Source organism: Podarcis tiliguerta (genome assembly GCF_965153285.1).
Source record: "Podarcis tiliguerta genome assembly, chromosome: 2".
Taxonomy (NCBI): domain Eukaryota; kingdom Metazoa; phylum Chordata; class Lepidosauria; order Squamata; family Lacertidae; genus Podarcis; species Podarcis tiliguerta.
Window position 1 is genome coordinate 41,603,831 of NC_139535.1, and position 22,592 is coordinate 41,626,422.

General features: G+C 44.5%; 1 protein-coding gene across 7 annotated transcripts in view; it reads right to left on the reverse strand.

Annotated features, from left to right (window-relative positions):
* The window catches only part of FLNB (filamin B), an 83,999-nt gene that overhangs the window by 11,087 nt on the left and 50,320 nt on the right, over positions 1-22,592 (reverse strand). For 3 of the 7 annotated variants that reach the window (XR_014506264.1, XM_083419231.1, XM_083419235.1), the window contains exons 21-39: positions 21,621-22,218; positions 20,202-20,375; positions 19,401-19,563; positions 18,681-18,841; positions 17,740-17,907; positions 15,828-15,920; positions 14,474-14,597; positions 13,615-13,771; positions 12,261-12,450; positions 10,664-10,911; positions 10,202-10,279; positions 9,479-9,581; positions 8,054-8,194; positions 5,921-6,049; positions 4,961-5,134; positions 4,330-4,488; positions 3,496-3,699; positions 2,930-3,082; positions 680-802 (exon numbers count right to left, since the gene is read on the reverse strand). Coding sequence is in view for 5 of the 7 variants with exons in the window: in XM_083419231.1 (XP_083275357.1) it covers positions 680-802; positions 2,930-3,082; positions 3,496-3,699; positions 4,330-4,488; positions 4,961-5,134; positions 5,921-6,049; positions 8,054-8,194; positions 9,479-9,581; positions 10,202-10,279; positions 10,664-10,911; positions 12,261-12,450; positions 13,615-13,771; positions 14,474-14,597; positions 15,828-15,920; positions 17,740-17,907; positions 18,681-18,841; positions 19,401-19,563; positions 20,202-20,375; positions 21,621-22,218 (3,340 nt within the window). In the remaining 2 variants the exon portion in view is untranslated. The remainder of the gene's footprint in view (positions 1-679; positions 803-2,929; positions 3,083-3,495; positions 3,700-4,329; positions 4,489-4,960; positions 5,135-5,920; positions 6,050-8,053; positions 8,195-9,478; positions 9,582-10,201; positions 10,280-10,663; positions 10,912-12,260; positions 12,451-13,614; positions 13,772-14,473; positions 14,598-15,827; positions 15,921-17,739; positions 17,908-18,680; positions 18,842-19,400; positions 19,564-20,201; positions 20,376-21,620; positions 22,219-22,592) is intronic. The other 4 variants (XR_014506263.1, XM_083419234.1, XM_083419232.1 and 1 more) reach the window with 3 other exon arrangements.

Genomic DNA, 22,592 nt, shown 5'->3' on the forward strand with positions numbered 1-22,592 from the left:
TAACTCAAGCATTACAGTGACTCAAGTACAACCTTCTGAGATCATCCTAACACCCATACTTCACACATAGCATGAATGAATGAATTCCCAGAACAGAAATTTTGGGCATATTGTTCTTCATCCAGTACTGCTGTGCTACAGTGAGTTAAGCCATGGTTTGGCTTAACATGTAGCCCAAACGCAAGCTCATGGTTTGTTTCCTCTAGACAAACCATAAACTGTGAAACCAGGAAAAAACCTCGGTTAATAAAACAAATCTGGGTTCAGCCATGTGCTAAGTCAAATTGTGGCTTAGACTCAAGTAGACTGGCAGCAGGAGGAAGGTCTAAGAGGCAAAAATGATGATATCATTTTGAATAGCCTGTGCATTCACCTTAAGTCCAGGTTTGGCCTAGCATTACATGTGAACCAGATCACTTATTATTAGAATTGAGTCAGTGGGTGATGTGCTGGAAAGCAAAATTTAAATGCCACAGCTGGTTCATGGGGCCCAGGAAGAAATGGGTATGAGTCCTACCATGCAAAGCCCCGATCTAAATAAGAATGCCTTCCCTGATCTCTAGAAGTCTTTGGATAACCTTCCATTTTTAAATCTGATTGCAAAGAATGCCCAGAAGATTCAGTGACTTATTGGTTTATGGTTTCCAAAACGGTAAATGTATTAGTAGAACTAACTTACCTGGAATTTTTAAGTTAAGATCACACAAGCTTCCAACCGTGGCCACAGAAGGAGCCCGCCGAGTACGTGTAATGCTTTCCTTCACCCTTCCTTCACCACTTATTTTCACCGTGAATGGGCTCCCTGTAGTTCATAGAGACAAAACAACATTGAGTTCCATCTATCAGTACAGGAAGTGTAAAGACTTTCACAGGCAATAACGTAACATATCTACCAATAGTTACCGTATTTTTCGCCCTATAAGACGCACTTTTCCCCCTCCAAAAATGAAGGGGAAATGTGTGTGCGTCTTATGGGGCGAATGCAGGCTCCTTGGCTTCAGCGATAGCAACGCGAAGCCTCCAAAGCCTGTGCTCTGGAGGCTTTGCGTTGCTTCCGCTGGAGCCAGGAGAGTCTGCTCTTTGAGGCTGGCGGTGGGGGAAAGCAGCGCCTCCTCCATCGCCAGCCCCAGAGGATGGAGGGCAGCGGGAAGGCGCGCGACGCCTTCCTGCTACTCTCCGACCAGGCTTTGAGGCTGGCGGGGGGGAAAGCAGCGCCTCCCCCATCGTCAGCCCCAGAGGATGGGGGGCAGCAGGAAGGCGCGCGACGCCTTCCTGCTACCCTCCAACCCGGCTTGGAGGCTGGCGGTGGGGAAAGGAGCGCTTCCCCCATCATCAGCCCCAGAGGATGGGGGGCAGCAGGAAGGCGCGCGACGCCTTCCCGCTACCCTCCAACCCGGCTTGGAGGCTGGCGGGGGGGAAAGGAGCGCCTCCCCCATCGTCAGCCCCAGAGGATGGGGGGCAGCGGGAAGGCGCGCGACGCCTTCCCCCTACTCTCCAACCCTCCTGTGGGCTTTTGCGGGAGATGGGGGAATTCCCCCACCTCCCACAAAAGCAGGCAAAAGCTGCGTGCTCCTTAAAGGGGCTCCGTGGCTTCTGCTGGCTTTTCTAGGAGGTGGGGGAATTCCCCCACTCGCAGAAAAGCCCGCAAGAGCCGCGCACCCTTTGAAGAGCGCGCCCCTCTTGGGGGCTTTTCCCCAAGGAGGGAGAAGGGACTGACTGGCTGAGTCCGTCCCTTCTCCCTCCTGTGGGCTTTTGCGGGAGATTGGGGAATTCCCCCACCTCCCGCAAAAGCAGGCAAAAGCCGCGGGCTCTTTAAAGGGGCTCCGCGGCTTCTGCTGGCTTTTCTAGGAGGTGGGGGAATTCCCCCACCTCGTAGAAAAGCCAGCAGGAGCCACGAACCCTTTGAAGAGCGCGCCGCTCTTGGGGGCTTTTCCCGAGGAGGGAGAAGGGACTGACTGGCCATTTCAGTCCCTTTTCCCTCCTGGTCGAAAAGCCCGTAGGAGTCGCGCAGGGCTCCTGTGGGCTTTTGGGGGAGGTGGGGGAATTCCTCCACCTCCCGCAAAAGCAGGGAGAAGGTCTTGGAGTAGCGCACAGGCTGCGTGCAGCCTGTCCGCTGCTCCCAGAGCTGCGGGGGGGAAAACATATTTTTTTCCTTGATTTCCCCCCCTGAAAACTAGGTGCGTCCTATGGGCCGGTGCGTCCAATAGGGCGAAAAATACGGTATTTCCACTACCATCTTGGAATTCTTTCCCACTGAGGAAGGCTGGACCTCTGCATTGTTAACTAATAATAATAATAAATAATAATAATAATTTATTATTTGTACCCCCCCCCCATCTGGCTGAGTTTCCCCAGCCACTTTGGGCGGCTTCCACAGAGACCAAAAATACACTAAAGCACATTAAGCATGAGACTTATCAGCGATGACCATCAAGGAAGCCCCATCTTCCTACACAGATTAACTTGCTATTTGCACACATTCAGCTTTACATGCTTTGCGAATTTTAAATAAATTAAAGGCAGGGCAGGGGGAAAAAGGCTTTGGCAATCCCACCCACCTACGACCCCGAATGTATTTTGACCATACGTGATTTTGGCTTTGCAAGCTGCACCCTAGAACGCAACCCCCATGTAAGTTGAGAGTCACCTGTACCAAACCAATATTCTAGTTTGAGTAGCAAAGAGATAAGTGTTACACTGCAGCAGGAGACAACCCCTCAAACAAAAGCATCTTCAAGGTGCGCAAGAAGTTTATTATCCTGCCTTCCAAAATTTGGCAATCAAGCTTCTTCAGGCATTTTCAGAACATGAAGGCCCTGGTGGGAAGCCTAGATGGTGTCCTATAGACTCTGCACTTATTACAAGAGGTCGGCGCTGATGGGGAAGTGGACCGGCAATGGCTCGCTTACGTAGGCTTCTTTTCTCTTACCTGGGATGTGCTCATCAGCAAACTTAGTAGATACTATGTAGACACCAGGTACAGTTGGAAAGTACGAAACTCTGCAAGTTCCATCCTCTAGATCTTCTGTCTGGATATCTACTTTGCTAGGTCCTTCAACTGCCAGCGATATCCCACCATAACCTAGAAAAGAAAGCAGCTGGGATGAGAGCAAGCAGTTGTGAAGAGCTCCAATGAGCACTGCCTAAATCTTGATGGACGGCTTTTACGGATTGTATATTAACCATTGCAAGTGAGCCAGCCGTTTCAGCTCATGGTCACATATGAGATTTTGCTTGATATGCTGCTTGTGGTATAGAGCTGTGAGGTTTAACCTATATAAATTAGCAGATTGACAGAGCATCCAAACCTGCTCTACATCATGGCAACCACAATTTACAAGTCAGAGGCAATTTTGCTCTGCTCAGTTGCTGTGATGATCGGACAACTGTGACTCAGAACAACAACAGCAGATCAACCACATCACAGGTGGGCAACCCGCAGCCCACAGGCATCCCTTAGATACTCTCTGGCAGCCCAGGAATCCCAGTACTGACCTGCATCTCTTGTATCTACAATGAAGTCACACATTTCAAACGTGCGTCCTTCGACCAAGCCACGTCCAGAAACCCTTGCTCTGCTCGCATCACCAATCTCAGACTGGACCACCATAATGGACACCGGACTGTTGGGGACATGGCTCCCATTCTTCATAATACTGACCAGGTGCTCTCCCACCTCCCGTGGAATGAATGAGATACCTGCCAGACAGAGGTTAGCAGCAAGACAAATTTGTAACTTCACACTTTATATTTTGGCCCCCCTCCCTCCACACACACTGTCAAATCACAATACAGAACTGGAAGATAGGTAAAGGTAAAAGCAAAGGTAAAGGGACCCCTGACCATTAAGTCCAGTTGTGACCCATTCTGGAGTTGCAGCACTCATCTCACTTTATTGGCTGGGGGAGCCGGCGTACAGCTTCCAGGTCATGTGGCCAGCATGACTAAGCTGCTTCTGGCACACCAGAGCAGTTTACCTTCCCACTGGAGCGGTACCTATTTATCTACTTGCACTTTGACGTGCTTTCGAACTGCTAGGTTGGCAGGAGCTGGGACCGAGCAACGGGAGCTCACCCCATCGAGGGGATTCGAACCGCCAACCTTCTGATCGGCAAGTCCTAGGCTCTGTGGTTTAACTCACAGTGCCACCCGCGTCCCTGGAAGATAGCTGGCATTAAATATTTGTGGCATCAAAATCCCACTCTAGCCACAAATTAAAAGTATTATTTGATTCCAATTGTGGCCCAGGCTCACAAGCTTCCCCAAGACCACCCTGCCAGCACCACACAACCAATACAGCAGCCTTCCTAGAAGATGATTAAGACTTACCAATGTGGTTATTGGGTAGCCTTTTCAGAAGACAAGGTTCATCTCGGCCAGATGGGGCTTTAATACTGGCTGTCAAGAGGCTAAGATCAGTCTCATTAATGTCTAACAGGAAGTCAGCAGCAGAGCCCAGTTTAACTTGAGATTGCTTCCTATTGTCATCTTTAAGAAGGAAAATTTCCCATTAGGACTTTGGATTAAAACACTACTAGGTATTAACATTACTGGATCTTAACATTCTGGGCAAACCATCCAAATGCCTTTCCACTTAGATTTACAAAGCAAGCATCGATGAGAATCAGAAGACATGTATGCTGCTTACAAATGCAAATTTATGCTCCACGAAACCAGGACTCTAGTGGACAATAACTGGACAACACTTGACAGCTCAGAAGTTATTGCAGGGAACCTTTTGTTTCTGCAGTTCATACTAAATTACTGGGCAAAAGCCAGCTAAACACAACATGACTTCATCACATGGTTAAAAACAAGTTGTCAGTTCTCCGTTTGCAGTCTACACAGAGTACGAGTGTTGAAGGCAAGTCTTTTCTTTATGTAAATTTATACTAAATGCAACGGATTGCAAACACAAAGCTTTTAGGCCCATTGTGGCTGTTTCAAGTGCTCCTCGTACCTGTGATTTTGGCAGTGAATGGGCTTCCTGGGATGTGTTTGTCATTGTATTTGACTAATATACTGTAGTTTCCTGGAAGAGTTGGCAAGTAAGTCACGGTGCAAGTGCCATCCTTGTTATCAATACAACTGATCTCAGCCTTGGAGGGACCTTCAATTGCTAGGTCCAAGCCACCTGTCACGTTGGAGAAAAAAGTGACACAAGAATTCTCAAACTTACATTTTTCAAGACATGGTCCGAAATAAAAATCAGTGAACTTCAATTAAGAACCAAGTTTCAGTTCCAGATGTGGGGGGCCCTGCCTGGATTGAGCATCATGGCTAGCCCTCTGAAGATCTCATTTGTCATATTCAAGTGATCTTCAAAAATGTTTTATTGGGTGTGAAAGCAAGCAACTTTGAATTAAGGGAATTAAGTCTGTGTCAAACTGACTGTAATCAGCTCTGAATTTCCTGCTGCAAACAAGGGGTTGGACTACAAGGGCAGGAAGACCCTATGTCCCAACTCTATGGTTCTATACAGAAAAATCTACCTTTCCCCTAAAGAAGGGTTCAATGTCCAGAATCGTATTTGGACTTGCAGGTACACATCCAAGCTCAGCCACAAAGCTCACTTCGTGGCTTTCTGTAGCTCTCAGCCTAACCCATCATTAGGGGCACCATAATGTTAGATGGGACAGTTGTAACACATCATGTAATCTGCAAAATGCTTCAGAAATACAATCTGTTAGTGATGCTATGTTGACCCATGCACTGGTATATTTATAGATCCCTGAAGTTACTGGGGAAATGAAGAAAATGATGAATTATTTCTATTCACCCTCTATGAAGTCTGATTATAGCATCCGCCTCGGAATTTAAATTTTGGGGCATGCTTACATGGAAGTTAAATATTCCACCAAAAATCAGACAGGATTCATGTCAAGTAAATTCTTCAGAGACTACGGAATAGACCACTTACCCTCACCAGCATCTTCTGTGACTATGGTAAAGGTTGCTGGCTTGTTTGCTACACCATAGACAAGGCCAGGTCCATAAGCAGTTACGTTTCCACTGTTGGGATAGTTCACATAGAACTGTAGAGGGCTCTCTGCAAAGGTTGAAAAACTATGCATAAACACACTTGAGATAGGATATTTAAATTATTTCAACATCTTTTTGTACATCTCTCCAAAGAGAACGAATATAAATTTGTGTGTTTACTCAGCAATTTAATACGTCTTAAGCTTGCACACACAGTGTTTATTTTCAGTCCCTCCCTATATTCCATTCCGTATGACAGAGAATGCTACGTATTAAGACCCCTGCTATATAAGACCAAGATCTTATATCCAGCATCCATTTGCCACAGTGGCTAACCAGATGCTTATCTAGGAAACCCACAAGCAGGAGGACATGGAGGCAACCGCTCTCTTGTGCTGCAGTTGTCCAGCCATTCATATATGGAGGCATAATGCCTCTGATGCTGGAGAGCCTTGCAAGAAATTAAATGCAAGATCCTCTGTCAATCATGAGCATTTAGGAAAGTTTTCAAGCCTTCTGCTCAGTTCCAGTAACTTTATCCTCCTCTGATTTCAGTGTTTCACTAGTTTCCATTTAGGTTGCACATTTATTCACTGCCCCAAAGTGTACTAGAGCACTCTAGAAAGCCTACTACTGCAAATAATTAACATATGCAGCACCCAACCATCAAAGTCTCCCACAGGACTTTGCCTTACACCTCCCAGTTTATACATCCACACAGCAGGAACTCCAACCATCCCATGCAGTTGCTTTCTACCAGCAAGAAAAGAGCAGGTCCTCAGTCATGCCCATGTAAAGGATCCAACTTCTTACAAATTTATCAACTGGTTGCTGCCAGTGAAGTTTGAGTTTGCCAGAGGTTCACTAAGCCAGTCATCACGGAGCACATAAAAAAGCCAATGCTATTTTTTTTATAATAAAAAAAGTCCAGATTTATGCAGAGACTGTTCTTGTGGCTGGGACTTAACTGGCGCTTCTATTTCTAGCTCTGCCACAGGCTTCAAAGCTGAAATAGCTGAACGTGTCTCTGTCCCCAAAAGCTATGAGCCGGCTCCAGTTGGTCTGGATGTGCCCCAGTTCAAGGAACAAAAAGCCCCTTTTGACATGGGCAGAAACCTGCAATGCCGCTTCCAAGAGTAGATAGGGAGCTGTACACACAGGTAGTATGGAACAGGACATCCACCTCTTTCTGTTTTATTTATTTAGAAAGCTGCTTAGTCACAAAACTCTAAGCGATGTAATAAAAATTATTTGAGCAGCGGCACTACAGGTGCGGAAAGGCACCGAGTGTGACCCCCGAAGCACCAGCATGCCAAAGAGGAAAAATATCCATGCAGAATTCTTGGTTGTATCAATACCAGTAAGCCAGGAGAATATGTATGCAAAAGCTGAACTACCAGGGATTTGTCCATTTTCCCAGATAAAATTAATTGAAAATTCTTGCCAAGTAGTAAACCTTAAGCTAGCTAATAGTGTTGGCTTAAGAGAGGAGGCGGGGGAGGGGGGAAGGCCAGATGGATTGTATTCAGATTTCATTTTTACAACTTCTCAATGAAGACGATGCATGCGAGTCAGCCAGCAAAAGTGGCGCAGGCAGTCAAAACTGGCAACGTAAGTACTTCACTAGGAAATTGGGCTGAGCTCTTTATAGCTTGATCCTTTCCACAGATTATAGTTTGAGCAAAGGAGGCCTAATATTTTACACATGCATTTCAAAACTTTTTCTCAATTCTAGTTGTAGTACCTCCTCACTAAAATAAGTTAATTATACGTTCCAAGCTAACTGCAAAAGTAAGGCCACAAAACTCTGTCCACAAAAGCCAAATCTGTTTTAAGTCTGGCACAGGCTGTAAACCCACTAAGAATCCCTCCTGCCTTCACTCAGCTGCCATCGCCATACGAGGCATGCAATACAACCCTAGACCAAGGCAACTCATAGGACTGAAGTGTCCACAATTGAAGAAAAAGTGGGAATAAATGAAGCCCTCAACAACGGCAAATGCAGCAAATCAACAACAGCTGAGTTCTTGTAACATAACGTACTGCTGATTTGAGATCAGCTGGCACTCACCTGGAATATGACTGCCCATGTATTTGATATGCATTTCATGCAATCCAACCTCAACAGGGGCATAGCTGACGGTTACAGTGCCATCCTTGTTATCAACAATATCTGCTGGTGCAGTCTTCCCCGAGGGCATGTGAACTTCCCCTGAAAACACAAGGCTCAAACTGAATTCAAACTGCACAATACTTCAAAAGGCAAAGCCATGTGTTTTGGTGTTTTCACACTCAAATCCGCATGGTATTGGGGCCTTCCCTTTCACTCATATAAACAGGGGAGGGGAGGTTATACAAAGGTGCAAAGGTTTCCCTGCATTTCTTTGAAAGCACTTCCAAAAATTCTCCTGCATTAAGGCTTAGAGATCCATTTATTCTTCTGATAATGACCAGAATATAACACGCTAATATTCTTTAACACAAGTCATGTCCTTGAAGGTTGGCTTAGACAGACAAAATCCATCAAGCCATCAAGGTCTGGTGGCATCTACCACTCTCTATAGAGTTTGCCATGGCCTGCCAAAGCTGACTGTTTTCAAGCTCAGGACTGCAATACCTCAAGGACAGCCTTTCCCCATATGAACCTACCCGGACCTTGCAATCATGATCCTCTGTGTGTCTCCTCCATAAGAGATCTGGAGGGTGGCAACACGAGAAAGGTCTTTTCAGCATTGGCTTCCCACTTGTGGAATGCTCTCCCCAGGGAGGTTCGCCTGGCACCTTGTAACACCTTTAGGCACCAGGCAAAAACCAGACCTTTGGCTAATTAAACAATCTATGGCCTTTTTAACAGTGTAGGGGTGGTGTTTTTGTTGTGAACAGCCCTGAGATCTACGGATGAAGGGTGGTATACAGATTCAATAAATAACAAAAATGATAATTGTTATGGTATGTATTTTTGTGTTTTTATATTGTGAACCGCTCCATGATCCTCGGATGAAGGGCAATATAGAAATTCAATAAATAATAAGAAATAATAATCGAAGGCCTCAATGAAGAGCTGTTGCTCTGGGTGATGCTTAAGAGCAGATTAAATAGACTTGCGCAGTGGAGCACAAGGACAGGACAATCATGGCTACTCTAGGAGGGCTTCATTTTTATCTCCTCCCAGCTCTGCTAAGGCCAAACAATAGCGCAATCTTTTTGAAAGATTATCTTGCAGGGTGAAATCTATGCTTCTATTATAATATATTACAAAGCTAAACTACTGAGCCATGCAAGGGGCACTCATAAGACAGGTGGGGGCAAGGCATTTTCCTCGACATTAACTAAGGGATGGAGACTCTGTGGCTCTCCAGATGTTGCCTTTAACCTACATCAGCCCCAACCAGCTGCCAGGGACTGTGGGAGTTAAGAGCCCAACATCTGGCGGGCCACAGGGTCCTCACCACTGCTTTAAAGAGAGTGATCAACTGTGTGCTGAAAGCTTGTTTACCAGTTATTTCTCCTTTTCTTACTGCGAAAGGAATGACCATATCAAAGGGCTTAAACCCAAGACCATTCATGTCACCATCAGGAACATAAGCTTCTTCCGTGACCTATTGTGGAGAAAAAGTTACTGTCATTTTAGGAGTTCTAGCACAAAACAGTTTGCTTAGCTATTTTTGGTCAGTCCAGACAGTTGAATCCAGAATGAAGACACCACTCAACTGCGGACTGTTGACCACCACACAAAGCTTTGCTCGCATTCATTGTTTAACGTGAAAAACATTCAGAAGAGAGTTTTAAAAACATACAAAATGGAAGAGTAAAAGATGCAAGGATAGCTCCGTCCAAAGGAACACTGAAGCTGGCTATGGTCTGGAAGAAAGTTGTGGTTTTTTTTAAAGCAGAAGAGAAACCAAAACATAAAGCCAGAGCAACATGGTCAGTGACAATACTCTAGGAAGAAGCCGTTCACCATCTGAAGTCAAGAAGAAAATAGCTCCCTAAGGACAAAGTACCACAGATGCACCGTTTAAAATGATTGTGATGTTAAGAGTTGTTAAATATATATATACATGAAGGAAGGTTCTGAATCAAACCCAAGTTGCCCCAAAGTAGCTTTTTGATCACCAGTAAGATATGACAAGAAAGCAAGCTTAAACAGACCCAAGAGGCAGGATGTCAACTCTTGCATGGAACACGGAAGACAGTGTAAAAAAACAAAACTAGGTACCCAGGGATGGAATCCAGGGGGACATGCTGCATTTAGTGGCTCCTGAGACAACACTGCAACTTCATCTGCATCTGTAGCCTAGTTAGTGGCAAAAGGCAAGGTATAGTTGGTACAACAGCACATCTGAACAGAAGAATGGTATCCGACACTAGGGTTTTGTGAGGTAGTATTTCTCATAGCCGAAAAAAACACTGCTTTGTCCACAAGAACCACATAGGCAAAACACTCAGCTCACTCCAAATGCTAATTTAGGCTGCAATCCTAGCGCCACTTACCTGTGAGTTTGTCCTACTGAACTCAACAGAACTTTCTTCTCATTACTCTTGATAAGGTTTGGACTAACAGGCTGCAAATGACTGTGTCAAACTTCATGTGACTTATTAAAGCTAATGTGCTCACTACTTATCAGTCTACTCTTAAGTTCACGCAAAGGGTTTCAAAACCAAAAGCCAGGCATCTTACCATGACAGTGAAGGGGCTGTTTGGAATGTCCACTCCACCGAAGCGGACATGAATTACATAGGTTCCTGGTTTAGCAGCTGTATAATAGATGTCGTATGTTCCATCCTCGTTTTCAATGACCTCTGCTTCGACTTCTGTACCCTCTGGTGTCAGGACAGTGCACGTCACTTTGCCCTTGCCTGCGGATTTAGCATCAACCACAAAGCCTACTTCCTCTCCTGACTTCACTGTGTCTGCAATACCAGGACCTAGGAGATAAATGGTATGGTGAGCATCAGAGCAGATTCTCCTATCTTCTGCCAAGAAAGTCCTGTGCAGTTTCCTTTTTGACACCTGCATTATGAAACACGCAACAAGTTAATCCAAACTTCTGCAGACAAGCAAGCCTAAACCAGGCTTTTGTCATGAAACCTTTGCAAACCACCCCAGCTGTAGCGCAAGGTCCCCCTGGGTGCATGTGGAGGTGGATGAAGTGGGGAAGAGATTCATTTGCACCTCCAGGTCCATTTCTCCTTTATATGGCACTCGTAACACATCAAAAGCATTTTTCACACAAGACAGCAATGTTTTACAGATGAGAATTTTTATCAGGGTATGACAGCATACTTTGATAAGGAGAGGTCTGTAAGTTTGTGAACACTAAAGTAGTTTGGCTTAACTTTAAAGGAGCCCTGCACGATTTGCCATCTGCATGAGCAACACAAAGCTTTATTCATACAGAAAGCATGGTCCTTGTGTCAGCTTTCAAACGACAGGTTGCTGGTTGTAAGGTGGGGAGTGTGAAAAGAAGTAGGTGGTTATTGCAGCAGAGACAGCTGCTCTTTCCCTTGAAGCCCACTGTGCCCCCTTAATGCCTTTAAACAACCAGAAGATGTCACAACATACACCCTACCAGAAATGGACCACTGTGGATCAAGGCAACAGTGGAGTCACTCCTTTGGTGCAAACATGGTCTTTCACTGCAGTCAACCCTAGGCTCTAGCATTAGAGCTTTGCTTCAGGCTGTAATGGATGCTTTCGTTAAGAGACTGGCAAGCTACCAACACTTCCACATTCTTTGTGCTTGAAAGATGCCTATTGGGGGCCCACAGTTGGCATCTGGCCACAGGCTCCACTCTGAACTAATTCTGCAGCAGACTTTTGGGCTCAACATATTCTTGCATCAAGCTGCAATCACCAAGAGGAATCACTGTGCGTGGTTGAAGGGGTGCAGCTCAGTGGTAGAGCATCTGCTTTGCATGCAGAAGGGCTCAGGTTCAATCCATGGCATCTCCAGGTAGGGCTGAGAAGGCCCTTTACATGAAACCACTGCCAGTCAGTGTAAGGCAAAACAAAACTAAGCTAGATGAACCAAAAGTCAGACCTAGTGCAAGCCATTTTGTTTGTTTAAAGGCTGTACATCAAAATGCTATCTTGGCACAACTGCGGATTTTAAAAGTTATTGTTTAAGTATGTGTGCTGATCATATAGGGCAGGCAGCCCATTTCACTTCAATATATCTGTACAAAGGCTTTTAGGAGAGCAGTTTGCATAGCTTGCCTGACTCCAATACCCTTATAAAACACTTGCTTACAGTGAGAAAACAGAACGAATTTACCTGTTGCCTGACACTTGCTAGCATCTCCTGCTGGCGACACACGGATTCGGTATGGAGAAAGGGGGATATCATCCCCACCGTATTTAATGCCAACTGAGTAGCGACCAGTCTTGTCAGGGAGGTAAGTCACCGCATAAGTGCCATCTTGGTTGTCTTGGACATCAACCCTCTTTGGTTTGCCTTCTTGGTCCTGAATGCCAGAAGCGAAGCCACAATCAGCAAGAAAGCCTCAATCACAAAGAAGCGTAAGCTCTAAAAACAGCAGACGTTCAGGTTTACATCTACCCTGAACTTGACAGTTTCTATAACATGCTGTTTTTTATTTTCAAGGGGACCTGGTATTTAAGCAATCAAAGGGCAGTTTGAGGTTGACATGGAAGTTCAAATGATTTGTTGCTGCCTGTAAAAGCCAATCTTGTGACAAAAAAAAAAATCCTTAGGACAGTAATATCCACATTGCCTGGCTTTGGATGAGCAATGTGCAATTGGCTTGCTTCTGTGGGTAATGCAAACACTTTCCATGTTACACTGGAAGCAGTCATTTTTGTTAACCTGTTTCTTCTTGATTAAGAATGGTCTAGGTTTATACTGAAACAGGAGTCTAATGCAAGACTATTGCATATCATAATACCACCAGACAGCTTTTAGGTGTTGTATCTGTGCAGTTTTTGACTAATAGCTGCAAATCAAAGGTCCTCTGGGTAAAATGCAAGCTCTACTCTTCCATTATATTTTTATAACAAGTTTGCATAGCACTGCTTATTAGACAGGGGCACCATGCATTATTCTGGCTAATACATACTTGTTTGCTTTAACAGCTTTAATGCACTGTGGGGGTTAACTAGCATCCCTCGAAACCAAGGTTTGTCTTTGCAAATGCTCATGACAAAGCTGCCTTGAAACAGAGCCCAGAACAGCTATGATTACCTCTGAAGTATGTACTGGCCCTTCCACAAAACCTTGTCTATGTTCATTCATGGTGAAAACTGCAGACTGGCCTAGTTTATGGGGATCTGAAAAGGCTAGGAATAGTTCACACCAAAAAGAACTGTACTATGTCCAGGGCATCCTCTCTCTATTAGGAGCCACAAACTTTGCCTAGAAATAGTCAGCACACAGTAGCCTTGCTAAATTTGGGTGATACATAAAGCGAGCGAAGTTTGCCCACTGATACTTTTAAAGGAAAGCTTTAAGAGCACTGCTGAATGGAGGTATGCCCTGTTGAACCCCCACTGATGCTCAGAAGGAAACATTCTAGTTCTCCTACTCAAAATACCAGAGGTCTTTGAGTTCAGCGTGTGAAGATTCAGCTCCTGTGTTAAATGGTCAACAGTAGGAAGAAATTGTATCTTACGGTCACATGCACTGAGAGAAGTCCTTGGCCTGCATCTCTAGCATCAACAGCAAACTCAGTGGGCATGCTGGCAGGAACCCCATGGGAGCTTAGCCCTGGCCCACTCGCCGTCACTTTACTGGCATCGTATGTTGGAAGCACCTTAACTTTGAACGGGCTGTTGAAAGAACAGAGCGACATATTTCAGCACTGAAGATCATGATTGTTTATGTAAGTAGATGCCTCACCGGCATGAAGAAAGTATTTCTGAAGGTTAAACAAAGGTACGAGATTACTGTCGAAGGCCAGACACTGGATTAGTCACTGAACCTTTTTGATGTAGGAGTTAGGGAACCACTCATTACTATATGTATAAACCTACTAGACATTTGGAGAAGAGAGTGGGACAGACACCCTTGTTTACACAGGCATTCCCTAGAGATCTTTAGACCCCTGTTTTTAATTGCTGTGTTGTTTCATTGTGCCTTTCAGCGACAGGCTCTTGCATTTTAATGCTTGTGTAACTCGTTTTGGTGCTTTGTAAATCTTCTCGGAAGCCTATTTTGGCATTCAAGCAATAATAGCAGCACATAAATAAACAAGCTGGTCCTTGGCAGAAGCAAACACTGGGCTAGTTAAAGAATGTTTGCTAGATTCTACAGTTCAAGGAAATGCACAGCACTTTGTAGCCTCTTCCCCCTCTCTGACAACCACCAGGAGGAACCAAGTCCTTGCTGTAGAAGCATTTCTTTAAAGCCTCTTTACCAAAAGTGCAAAGACTAAGCTCATGAACAACAATGCAACCCGCCTCAAATTTGGAGGCCAGCCAACAGCACTGCAGTTGGCACAGTAAGCTTTGTTTCCTGCACCCCACTCTTACCTGCGAGGAATCTCTTCATCTGCGTATTTTACTGCAACTGTGTAGGGGCCTTCTTTCGTGGGTGTGTAGGCTACTGTATGGGTGCCATCGCCATTGTCAACTATATTTACAGGTTCTGCCAAGCCTAAGTAGTAAAAAGACCACACTTCAATTCCTTTGGCCACCTTCTCATCAAAGGCCTCAAGGACTCACGAGCAATTTTTGCTGCTTTGAGCACCGACACACACACACACACACACAATGCTGATTTAAAGCTTTGCAAGAAATCTGCAGAGACATCTGCTTTGTGGTCTGTTCAGATAAGCCAATTTATTCCTATCATTCCCAGTCTGTGACCTCATCAATTAGAGAGAGGTGAAATCACTAGCAGTTCCTTGGCTGGCTCAACTCCAATGGCTGTAAGCTAAGAAACCCCCATCAAATAAGGGTTGGAGTGATTTATTGTTCCAAAATTATTCAGCTGGTTAGGTCAGTTATCGGGCACATTTAAATATAAGCTTCCAGAAAAAGGAAGACTTTTTTTATTTGAACACTACTACTGATTAGGCTCAACATCCAATTCAGTAAGGCGTGTTAGTCTGGAATAGTTAGTAACTTTCGTTATAACCCAGGGATGGAGGAGAGATTTATTTGGTCTGCATCAATGAGCAAACCAAATCAATTTGCACCTCCCAGATTAATACAAAAATCCAAACAGCTCTCCAAATTTTGCAATACACTTCTCAAAAACAGCAAAATGTGTAAAAAAATCAAACTGCATATTTTAGCATTTAAAAGGTTGAGAAACTGATAAAATATGCATTTTAAAGTATTTATTATGACAATATGTATTTGAATACAAATGCTCATGCTTTTTTATATAAAAATGCAGATTAATGTAGAAATGGGATAAAACTGACATGAATAAACATATGAAAACTGGCGCAGAATGGGGAAAAAATACCCTGCCTTCTTTAGGCTCTACCCCTCAGTATGACATTGAGAAGTTGAGTGCAGTCAACAAAATTTGGTGCTGCCAAACAAGTGTTATGATCGGCTAGTTCAAGGTAAGAAGAGCTCCAAGGACCTATTCCCAGAAAATCAAGATATGTGGATTTGCACATGCAGCTATTTCACAAGATTAGTTGCAAACGTGATTAGAACTGCCTGCAGTTACAATTTAGATCAAGGACCAAAGTAAGTGTGCATATAAATCAAACAAGGAATTGTTTAGTAAAAAGGATAACTCAGTGGAGAATTAATAGTACAGCAGCAGTTAAGCAGAGAAGTTCAATTAAGCTCATTCACAGCAGCACTTTATACAGTTTAGAGGATTTGCTGGAGGCACAGGTAATTAGTTAGTAAAAGTTCAAACCTGTCTCATTAGATTCACCCTGTGGGTCACCTTTAAAGAACTCTGAAATTGCTTTCAGCGGACTGCGCCATGACTGGGTATCCGGCTCATCAGCTAGAATTAAAAAGCTATTAACTTAGTAATACAAAATCAGAGCTCTGTCAGTTGTCCCTTGAGACATGTTTGCCTTAAAACCAATTACACAAAAGGTGGTTATTCATGCAACGGCTACATTAGACCAAGTGCATCCCACTCAGCATAGGTTCACGGTGTGCAGTGTACATGCAATTTAATTCCAAATGCCATTGCCTCCCCTGGCCCTTGGGCTGAGTTGCTTTCACAACTTCAGCGAAGAAAGACTTCTTAAGATGAAGCTGAATTAGATCTGCCAACAGCTGAAACGTACTTGCTCCAAGAAGTATTTTACGTACTCAAGTATTCTTGCATAAGTCTGCAGTACTCAGAACACATTAAATAAAAGCCTGTTAGGTCTTCAGTAACTGAATGAATGAGGTAAGAGAGGGGACCCAACTACAATTGGGGGGGGGGGGAGCCTTCATTCATCTGACATTCAGTGCATTCGCATTCTATATCTGGCAATGTTAGATAGTTGACACTATCTTAGCATCTAGTAACATCAGAATTGCTTTGGGCTTCTTCCACTAGCCCTCATCCCACCAGGCTGTTCCTTCTTCCAACCCTTGTTTCCTAGCCAACCCCGCACAGCGCTTTCCTCAGGCCTTCACCTCTGTCTCCTTTCCTCCCTCAATCTTTCTCCATGCTCTTATCTAGGATCAGGGCACTTCACAGAGAAGGCAGCCAGACGCTTGCGTCTCACAGAAGTGGATAGGACCAAGGGCAGCTCAGTGAACTTATTACCAAAGAGATAACCACCTTAACTTTTTCTAGTACATTCACAAATACAGAGTAAGCAGTGGTGTATCTTTAACAGGTTGTAAGCGGCCCTTCAAGGTAGCCAAGAAGTGTTTCAAAACGCAGATACCCCCCCCCCCATTCAGCTGTCAGATGATACTAGGCCATTTCTCACCACCCTAAGAGTACACAGTACTATTTTTACCTGAGCTACCTTGATTTTTTAAAAAACAAAAACCCAACATTAATATATTTGGATCAGCATGTACCATTTGTTTTTATTATTTAAACTTATATTCTCATAGCAGCTCACAACAGAACAAAAATGCAAATCAATACATCATGAAAACAGTCAAATATTAATACTTCTGTCTGCCGCCTTCTATGCAAGATTTGATTACAATGACTTGTTAGCAGGATTGTTGAAAAACATATTGTCTTAGTGCGAGAAGTTCGATCAATGACCAGATATGCTCCACTCCAAGTTTCATGTACAGTCGTACCTTGGTTGTCGAACGTCCTGGAACTCGTACGTTTTGGCTCCTGAACACCGCAAACCCAGAACTGATTGTTCCGGTTTGCGAACGTTCTTTTGGAACCCGAACATCTGATGGGGCTTCCGCGGCTTCTGATTGGCTGCAGGAGCTTCTTGCAGCCAATCAGAAGCTTCAATTTGGTTTTCAAATGTTTTGGAAGTCAAACAGACTTCTGGAACGGATTCCGTTCAGCTTCCAAGGTATGACTGTACTCAAACTGCTGTCCTCCCATGTCTGTTTAAACACTAGACTTGCCTTGAGGACTCCCAACTGAGTTATAAAGGAGCACCTTGATTACTGAAGCTCCCAACTTTCTGAAGCACTACAGAGTAGTAGCTATATCATCAGTACCCAAAACTTTGCACTTCAGAACTGTACACGACGCTACTTTTTCTTAGTACTTCCAACTCAACAACTCCTACCAGTTACCACTCAAGTGCTTCCAAGTGATGACTTCTGCTAATCATACAATTGTAAAACCTCATTTAAAAGAAATATCAAGCGATTGCAGTGGAACACATTACCTCTGGGCGCTGTTACTGTAACCTCAAGTGGTGCTACCCCAGCTTTACTGGTATCTACAGTAAACGACTGGGGAATTCCGGCACGGACTGCTGTTCCCAGGCCTGGTCCAGAGACTTTCACCTTGTAGGGGTCAACGACATCTTTTACAGGAACCTTAAATGGACTGCCTGCCAACGAAGCAAGTGCTAGGCTCAGTACAAAGGGGAATGTAGCAACTTGTGTTAAGGTTTGTCAACAGCCACCCCTAAGCAGCCCAGCTCCTCTCACACTGCTACCTTAGTCTCCCACTGATGACTATCCTGATAAAAGTGGGCAACTTAAATCAGATTTATACTGGCTATTGATATGGACAAGGATTAAATTTTAATTGAAATGGGACTGTATGCAATGTGAACTTGATGCTCTAATGAGGTGAGAAAAAATATGTTTTGGGGCACTGAAAGTTGGTTCTAGCACCCACCACAAAATCTTTAGATACATTTGGGGTAGAGCAGTGGCTCAGTGGCAGAGCATCAGCTTCTCATGCAGGAAATCCCAGATTCTCAATCTCCGGACAATCCAGGTAGGGCTGGGAGATACCCCCAAACTCAAGACTTGGGGAGCTGCTGCCGGTTAGTGTAGACAACACTGAGCTAGGTGGACTCTGTGCAAGACAAATTCTTATGTAGCGGTCAAAAAGCAGCAAAATATACTACTATTGTGTTATAGGTCAATAAGGCTATTTGCTTTGTATTCCCAAAAATCTAAAGGCTCTGCTATGAGACCCTGGTTCCCACTGGGAATGTTCTTGCAAAAGCATGATGTGTTGAATTTTTCAAATGCAACGCACATTAATTATTATACATTACAACATCCTTTAAAAAAAGACGTGTTCGCCAATATGAAAGTGAGTTCACTGGCTTTTACTTTGAATCCAACCTCAGGATGCAAGCCATCTTACCAGGGATGTGTTCGCCCCCATAAGTTATGTTGACATCATAATCTCCTGGAACGTAAGGAATATATTCTGCACTGCAGCTGCCATCCTTATTATCTTTACAACTTATTTTGGATTCTGAGGGTCCTTCAACAGTTATTCCAAGGCCGCCAATTCCAGCCCCTCTGCAAGCATTTAAGGGGGGAAAACAGTTAACATGTTTCTATTACAGCATTTTAAACTCAAGAGCCCACTTTGCTTTGCATGACTGCAACTAATTGTTCTCTGCTGCATTCTCTCAGAATGACAGTAGCCTACTAGACAGTTGAGAAGAATAAGAACCTGTAATGCAGGTAGGTCTACATGTTGATTGATTAATGGTTTCTTCACTTTAAAGTCCAATTTAGCCTGGGGAATTCTGAAGTCATTGGTGAGGACATTACTTGGCAGGTGTGTGAATCACACAAAGAAAGTCATCAAGAATCAAAGCAGTGAGTTGAAGGTGTGTGGGCGGGTTTGTAAGGAAGATGACAATGTTTAAGCCTGTGGTAATGTCAAGATCCTTCTTGCTATTTGTACCTAGCCCATGGCACGTCCCTGTCAACCAGCTACTTTGGGAGGAGAGGCAAGGACACCCGCAATTCTACTTCATGCATCTACAGTCAGATCTTCCAACTTTATTTTACAAATACGCAGCTTACTCTGCCCACGTTAACGTATCAGAATACAGTCCATCATACTTACCGAGTGACAACAGTGAATGGGTTTGGTTTATTTGTGAAGGCTTCTTGGAGCCCAGCTCCTTGGGCCACCACCCGAGAAGGATGGCATCCTTCTGTAACATCAACCCTGAAAGGGCTGTTTAGTACAGGAACATCATCATAGGTTACTTCAACAGTGTGAGGACCTGCAAGGAGAAGATGAACGTTTACTGGAGTAGTCTCTGAAGCATTGCAAAAGTTACTTCACAGGTCTTTGACCCTTAGTCTCCACCGTATTTGAATTAACTATTTTCAGAATGCAAGAGAGTTTACTCTACAACATATAGTGCCTTCCCGATGTTGTTCAACTACAACTCCCATGAGTACCAGCCAGCAGAGCTGCAGCTAGGGGGTGGTGAGGTGGGCCCCCACCAGGGGCGCAGGTGAAGGGGGGGTCAAAATCGGATAAAAATACATCCATAAATATAAATATTGATTATTGCCTCATAAGAAATGGATTTAAATAGAGGGTGAATTGAGTGGGTGGAAGGTGGGGGGTTGGAGGAGAGGCGGAAAGAAGAGCTAATTTGTTCGTGGCTAGGGGGCACAATCTGGGCAGTTCTGCCGGGGTGCAAGATCACCTAGCTATGGCTCTGCCAGCCAGCATTGCCTATGGTCAGGGAAGATGGGAGTTTTAGTCTGGCAGCATCTGGAGGCCATCAAGCTGGCTACCCTTGTCCTTGGCCTGCTCTTTGATGTGTGTTAAAATATAGAATGGTGCCGTTTAGTACAATCTATTTCCTCCCTTATTCTCCCAAAGTCAGTAGCAACTAGCAGACTTTACCTCTTTCATAGGGCGTGAACTCTACTGCATATGTCCCATCGGCATTGTCTTTGATGAGGCAGTCTGTGGAAGCTCCAGAGGGATTTGCAATCTGAGCTTTGATATGGTCTCCGCCAGTCTTGGTCAAGGGTCTAGCATCTACGGTGAAATCGGTGGTTGCTTCACGGAAAACATCTATGAAATAAAGTTGGGAAACAGCTTTGTTTTGGGCAGAACCATGTCCAAGAATTCCATGCTTCTGCATGGAAATAGGTTTAGCCGCTCTGAGACAGCAATGGTACTCAAGAGACGCAAATGGTATCATGAAAGAATGATCCCAACCAAGCAGTTTCTCGCAAACCTGCTCACCTAAGCCATATTTTGCCAGGGTGCTTTCCTACAGTCTCGTGAGTCACTATCAACCCACAGAAATGAGGAAGTGAGCCATGTGATTTGGTAGCGGGAAGGGTGCTTTCCTGGAAAGCACTATGAACTGCCAGGGGCACATCTAAGCATGTACTGGGATATGCAGGTTAAGAGTCATGCGAGTGACAACAAAAGTACAGTGGTACCTCTGGTTATGAACTTAATTCGTTCCGGAGGTCCGTTCTTAACCTGAGGTACCACTTTAGCTAATGGGGACTCCTGCTGCTACCGTGCCGCCAGCATGCGATTTCTGTTCTCATCCTGGGGCAAAGTTCTTAACCCGAGGTACTACTTCTGGGTTAGCAGAGTCTGTAACCCGGTGTGTTTTAACCCAAGGTACCACTATATAGTGTGTGCATGCACACAAAAGCTTATACCAAGAACAAACTTCGTTGGTCTCTAAGGTGCACCTGGACATTTTTTTTATACAGATCAAGAGAAGTAGTAGTACCACTCTAGTCTGCCTTAGACAGATGACACTTGGAATTTTGTGTGCAATTCTGGGCACCACAATTTAAGAAGGATGTTGACAAGCTGGAACATTGCAGAGGAGGGTAACCAAGATGATCAAGGGTATGGAAACTAATACTTAAGAGGAACGCTTGAAGGAGCTGAGTATGTTTAGCCTGGAAAAGAGGAGACAGAGGAGATATGATAGCCATCTTCAAATATCTTAAGGGCCGTCACATGGAGGAGGGAGCATGCTTGTTTTCTCCTGCTCTGGATGGTAGGACTTGAACCAATGGCTTCAAGTTGCAAGAAAGGAGATTCCGACTAAACATTCAGAAAAACTTTCTTAAAGTAAGAGCTGTTTGGCAGTGGAAGAGTCTCCCATGAGAGGTGGTGGACTCTCTTTCCTTGGAGGTTTTTAAACAGAGGTTGGATGGTCATCTGTCATGGATGCTCTAGCTGAGATTCCTGCATTGCAGGGGTATGGACTAGATGACTCTTGGGTACCTTCCAACTAGATTCTACAAGTGCTACAAACCTAAAGAGAAACTAAGGAAGGCATACCTTTTCCTTCAATTCCTGGCCCAAACACTTTGACTTGACTTGTGTCCACAGCTGGATCAACTTTGACCCGTGCAGGGAAGTTTGGCACTGGTTCTCCGCCGTATTTCATCTTGAGTGTGTACATCCCGGCAGAAAGAGGGACGTATGTAACTGCGTAGGTTCCATCCTTGTTATCCTGAACCTCGACATCTGCCTTGGAGCCAGAATCAGACACAGCTTCCATATCCAGAGTCCCAGGCCCAGCTTCTGAGCAGTCTACGTGTAGCAAGCCTGCTTCCCCCACTTTGCCACGTTCAAGCCCAGGACCTGTGGCAACTACTTTAGAAGCGTCAAACGGCATTTCAACGTCTGCTCTGAAAGGTGAGCCAGGAATATGGACGTCTTCAAAGAGGATGTTCACAAGGTATTCACCAGGTTTCGTAGGCAGGTAGGAGACTGAGCAAGTGCCGTCCCCATTATCAGAACATTCTATCTTGGCTTCGCACGGGCCTTCGACTGTCAACCCCAGACCACCAGTTCCAGCTCCTTTGGTGTCTATTGTGAATTCAGCAGGCTTTCCAACAAGGCCTCCTTGAAGACCTGGACCATAGGCTCTCACCTGGGAAGGACAGGAAAGTGCTGAATTAAGTATTTAGCCAGGAAGGGATCGGAGCCAGTTCTAGAGTTCTCTTATGTTAGTGGTCTGAAGTCACTAAATAGATGTATAAGAACCAAACAGTCTTTCTACTGTTCAAAGGTACTGTTATCACCACTATCACAAGTTACTGTTATCACAAGTCAGCAAGATTTCAAGCTCAACATTTTTTTCTTCAATTTTGAAAACGTAGCGACATTGCACAACAGTTGGCCTAATTAGCATATTGCCGCCAACTTGATTCTCATTAATCTAATCTGTTTTGAAAGCAAGAGAGTTGACCCAATCAGCACAAAGGAAAACAAGAGCTAAAACGGTCCCATGTGATTTATCATTAA